This window comes from Colobus angolensis, unplaced genomic scaffold (assembly GCF_000951035.1).
Source record: "Colobus angolensis palliatus isolate OR3802 unplaced genomic scaffold, Cang.pa_1.0 Scaffold1, whole genome shotgun sequence".
In the NCBI taxonomy this organism is placed as follows: Eukaryota; Metazoa; Chordata; class Mammalia; order Primates; family Cercopithecidae; genus Colobus; species Colobus angolensis.
This window is the reverse complement of record NW_012110918.1, coordinates 18915546-18921027: the sequence shown is the minus strand read 5'-3', so window position 1 is coordinate 18921027 and position 5482 is coordinate 18915546. Positions and strand designations below refer to the sequence as shown.

The following is a 5482-nucleotide window of genomic DNA, read 5'->3' as shown; positions in this document are numbered from 1 at the left end:
TATTATTTGTAGAGATGGGTTCTCACTGTGTTGCATAGGCTAGAATTGAACTCCTGGGCTCAAGTGATCTGCTTGCCTCAGCCTCCCAAAGTGCTGGGATCACAGGCATTAGCCACCTCGCCTGGTCAAGAAAATGTTTAAATTTACTGATATTAACTGGATCTGAAAGGAACTATGGTTCTGAGGTCTCCTGTACCTGAACTTCTCCGCAGACCTTCAGGAGCTCCTGGACCTGGAAAGCCTGTTCGTAACGTATGCCCTCCAGGGGACCAGGAGGCTGACCCCAGTGTCCCAATTTTAGCTGTGTCCTAGGAGGCACACAGAGGAACTCCAGTCATATTCAGGTGACACCGACTGACCTTCTAAGTGAATGCACCGTGTCTGAAGAGCCGCTCCCTGCAAACTCCACCCCCAGGTTCATAGCATTCTCCTGCCTCAGTCTACCAAGTAGCTGGGATTACAGGCACCCACTACCACACCTGGCTAATTTTTGTATTTTTAGTAGAGGCGGGGTTTCACCATGTTGCCAGACTGGTCTTAATCTCCTGACCTCAGATGATCCACCTGCCTCGGCCTCCCAAAGTGCTGGGATTCCAGGGGTGAGCCACCGCGCCCAACAATTTTTGTATTTTTGGTAGAGACGAGGTTTCACCATGTTGTCCAGGCAGGTCTCGAACTCCAGACCTCAAGTGATCCACCCGCCTCGGCCTCCCAAAGTGCTGGGATTCCAAGGGTGAGCCACCGTGCCTGGCCATGACCACCCTTTTCTTTCATCACAGTCACTCCAGTGGGTACGTGGTAGCATTTCATTGTGGTGTTAACTTGCATTTCCATAATGACTAATGATGCTGGGTATCTTTTTTTTTTCCTTCTTCTTTGGGGACAGGGTCTGCTCTGTCACCCAGGCTGGAGTGTAGTAGTGGTACAATCTCAGCTTACTGCACCCTCAACCTCCCAGGCTCAAGCAATCCTCTGCTACTTTAGCCCCCCAAGTAGCTGGGACTACCGCTGTGCACCACCACACTCAGCTAATCTTTGTAGTTTTTGTACAGATGCAGTTTTGCCATGCTGCCCAGTCTGGTCTCAAACTCCTGACCTGAAGTGATCCACCAGCCTTGGCCTCCCAAAGTCCTGGGGTTGCAGGCGAGAGCCGCCACACCCAGCCTGTGCATCTTTTCATGGGTTGACTAGCTGTGATCACAGCAAAGGTTTTCTAGTCGCTGCTATCTACAGAATCAGAGAATGTGAGTGTCCGGGCTAGGGGGACCTGGTAGAGGGAAGAAAGCTGGAGACTGAGAGTCAAGGTCTTTGCCTCCACTGGGGGTGGAGGTGGAGGGTGGGGAGGCAGGACCTGGGGCCCAGGTCTCCAGTGGCTGTTGCCGACACTGTGCGATCAAGTCTACACCTCTTGCTCCTGCGACAAGTGACTCCACACCTCCACAGCCATAATTTTAGAAACATTTTTTGGCCAGGTGCAGTGGCTCATGCCTGTAATCCTTGCACTTTGGGAGGCCAAGGAGGGTGGATCACTTGAGGTCAGGAGTTCAAGACCAGCCTGGCCAACACGGTGAAACTTCGTCTCTGTTAAAAATACAAAAATTAGCCGCGGGTGGTGGTGGGCACCTGTAATCCCAGCTACTCGGGAGACCGAGGCAGGAGAATTGCTTGAACCTGGGAGGTGGAAGTTGCAGTGAGCCGAGATCATACCACTGCACTCCAGCTTGGGTGACAGAGTAAGACTCCCTCTCAAAAAAAAAAAAAAGAAAAAAGAATTTTTTTTTTTGGCTGGGCATGGTGGCTCATGCCTGTAATCCCAGCTACTCACCAGGCCGAGGTGGGAGGATCCCTGGAGTCCAGGAGTTTGAGTTCACCTGGTCAAAGAGGCTGGGAAGATCTGAGGCCCAGCCATAGGGCCCCAGGTAGGGCAGTGTCCACTCTGCCTCCTGGGGAAGCACTGGAGGAGGCATGGGGGATGTGCTGGGCTCTGCAGTCCCTTCGACCCAGCTATGCTATGGCCAGCTACCAGGTGCTCACCTGGCCAGAAGTTGACCCACGGGGCTCCTGACCCCTAGCCCCAGGCAAGAAGAGCGCACAACGCTTGGGGAGATCAAGCTTTGAAATACTTCCCAGCATCCAGTCTGGAACATTCTCCAAACATCAGACCCCCATAGTGTGAGCAGAGAACCTGCCCTTGAATGCTGGTCAGGAAGGGAAATCCCTCCTGGAGGGCAGATCCTATGGAGCTGGCCCCTGCCCCGCAGTTGACATTTCGCTACACTGAGCCATGTCTTGGAATGCCCGTGCTTGCAGGGCACACGCCTGTGGCAGCACCAACCGTGAGCCCTGGAGTGTGAAGTCACATCAAGGCTTTGCACATCTGAAACATATGCAATTGTCCTGACAAATTCTGGAAGTTCCAGAAGAAATAACACTCAAATTGCTAATAACACAGCAAAAGTAGCTGAAGAGATGTGTGTTCTCAGGACAGAACCCCTTCACACACTTGCTAGTCAGTATGTGTGGTGTCTTGTTATTTTGTTTATTTATTTACTGAGTCTCTGTCTGTCGCCCAGGCTGGAGTGCAGGGACATGATCTCTGCTCACTGCAACCTCCGCTTCCTGGGTTCAAGCGATTCTCCTGCCTCAGCCTTTGGAGCAGCTGGGATTACAGGCGCTTGCCAACCACGGCTGGCTAATTTTTTGCATTCTTAGTAGAGATGGGGTTTCACCGTGTTAGCCAGGATGGTCTCGATCTCGTGACCTCATGATCCGCCCACCTCAGCCTCCCAAAGTGCTGGGATTACAGGTGTGAGCCACTGCGTCCAGTCAGTGTATTGTTATTTTATCATACTATTGTGGCGCTCAAGACAAAGTATCGTATCACAAGAGAAATTAAAAACACTAATGGTCAAAACCATGAAGGAAAAGAATCGTCGTAACTAAAAAAACATGGAGAATGAAAATGACGATACAGACATTATGAGAGGACACACCAAACAGAAAGCAAAGATGCAGAAGGAAGCTGAAGGTCACAGACAGGAAAACCACAGCTGGTCCAGTCAGCAGGACACAAACCGCAGACACACCCATGAATTTGTTGATTTCAGTACCGCGCTGTCTCATTCCACCTGTTAGGATGAGCAGTAATTTCACCCAACACTTTTTAGTGAAAGGTTTATTGTTCAAGATTCCAATCCCGCAACTTTTTTTTTTTTTTTCGAGACAGAGTCTCGCTCTGTTGCCCAGGCTGGAGTGCAGTGGCGCGATCTCGGCTCACTGCAAGCTCTGCCTCCCGGGTTTACCCCATTCTCCTGCCTCAGCCTCCCGAGTAGCTGGGACTTACAGGCGCCCGCCACCTCACCCGGCTAGTTTTTTTGTATTTTTTAGTAGAGACGGGGTTTCACCGTGTTAGCCAGGATGGTCTCGATCTCCTGACCTCGTGATCCGCCCATCTTGGCCTCCTGAAGCGCTGGGATTACAGGCTTGAGCCACCGTGCCTGGACCCGCAACTTCTTAACTAAAACACATCAGACAAAACAGATGCTTCTCGATTTTTTGAAACAATTTTTTTTTTTTTTTTTGAGACAGTCTTGCTCTGTTGCCCAGGCTGGAGTGCAATGGCACCATCTTGGCTCACTGAAGCCTCTGCCTCCCAGGTTCAAGCGATTCTCCTGTCTCAGCCTCCCGAGTAGCTGGGATTACAGGTGCCCACCACCACGCCAGGCTAATTTTTTGTATTTTAGTAGGGACGTGGTTTCACCATGTTGTCCAGGCTGGTCTTGAACTCCTGAGCAAAGGCAATCCATCCGCACAGGCCTCCCAGGTGTGTAGGATTACAGGCGTGTAGGATTACAGGCGTGAGCCACCACTCCTGGCCAAAATTTTTTTTAAACAGAAAAACTGCTACCTGCCAGGCGCGGTGGCTCAAGCCTGTAATCCCAGCACTTTGGGAGGCTGAGGCGGGCGGATCACGAGGTCAGGAGATCAAGACCATCTTGGTTAACACGGTGAAACCCCGTCTCTACTAAAAATACAAAAAATTAGCCGGGCGAGGTGGTGGGCGTCTGTAGTCCCAGCTACTCGGAGGCTGAGGCGGGAGAATGGCATGAACCCGGGAGGTGGAGCTTGCAGTGAGCCGAGATCGCGCCACTGCACTCCAGGCTGGGTGACACAGCCAGACTCCGTCTCAAAAAAAAAAAAAAAAAAAAACTGCTACCTGATGTTGGTTAGTCTTTCCTAAGGCTAAACATTGCCTATGTTGGTTGGTTGTATAGGTTTTTAAACCAGACCGACATTACTCACATCAGGCAGTCTTTCACATCAATGAATTTTTTTTTTTTTTTTTTGAGACATTCTCACTGTCACTCAGGTTGGAGTGCAGTGGCACAATCTTGGCTCACTGTAACCTCCCCCTCCCAGGTTTAAGTGGTTCTCCTGCCTCAGCCTCCCCATAGCTGGGATTACAGGAGCACACCACCACGCCCGGCTAATTTTTGTATTTTTAGTAGAGACCGGGTTTCACCATGTTGGCCAGGCTGGTCTCGATCTCTTGACCTTGTGATCCACCCGCCTGGGCCTCCCCGTGCTGGGATTACAGGCGTGGGGCTACCGCGCCGGCCCCATCGGTATCTTGAGAACCCTCGAAAGTCACAAAGGCTCCGCAGAGCACACGAAGCATTTGTTGACTTGGGTCACACAGAAATCACATAAAAACACAATAGGCCTCTTCCTGAAGGACAGGCAAAAGGAACAGAATGTACGTGGTGTCATTAGTGGAGAAGCGTGAATGGCAAACGTGGAAGTCAGCCTGCGTTTCTCCTGCAATCACAGCGATGGCAAGCGGGTGTTAAGCCGCTCTGGGCCGGGGTGGGGGGCGGGTGGTTCACACCCGCACTCCCAGCGCGTAGGAGGCCGAGGCGGGAGGATCCACCGAGCTCAGGAGTTCGAGACCAGCGTGACCAAGTGTGTGACACCCCCCCCCACCCCCAATCCTCTACCAAAAACAAACGAAACACGCCACGGGGAAGACGCGCGGAATTCCGGGCCGGTCCCTGCGCGGGGCACTGGAAATGGCTGCAATCCTTCCCCGCACACAGGAGAGGCTGGGCCAGATGGGGCAGCAGCCCTCCAAGTGTCTGGAGATTTACCACACAATACACAGGGAACAGAAGCTTTTCCAAATGCCTCCCGATGACAAGCACGTTTTCATCCACCGGGCAAAGGACACAAGGTCCTTTCTGTCCTCTCCTCAGAGCAGCACCTCCAGCCATCCCGCGTCCAGCGGCAGGGTCTGCAGCCCGCACCTTCAGGCGGGACTGGGGGGTTCTCCGAGCGCGGGGGGTGTGGGCGCCGCCCGTTCCCCGCCGACCACATTCGAATACCCCGCGTCTCACTGGGTTTCCTAAGGACGGGCGCGGGCTGCTCGGTGCTCGGACCCGGCCCCAGCGTCCCGAGCCTGTCCCGAGCGCCGAGGGAGGGCGGC

At 52.9% G+C, this 5482-nt stretch overlaps 1 protein-coding gene across 1 annotated transcript in view; it reads right to left on the bottom strand.

Annotated features, from left to right (window-relative positions):
* The window catches only part of FOXK2 (forkhead box K2), a 105131-nt gene that overhangs the window by 98906 nt on the left and 743 nt on the right, over nucleotides 1-5482 (bottom strand). Inside the window, exon 2 of the mRNA XM_011933409.1 lies at nucleotides 5261-5418. Within this exon, the coding sequence (XP_011788799.1) occupies nucleotides 5261-5418 (158 nt within the window). The remainder of the gene's footprint in view (nucleotides 1-5260; nucleotides 5419-5482) is intronic.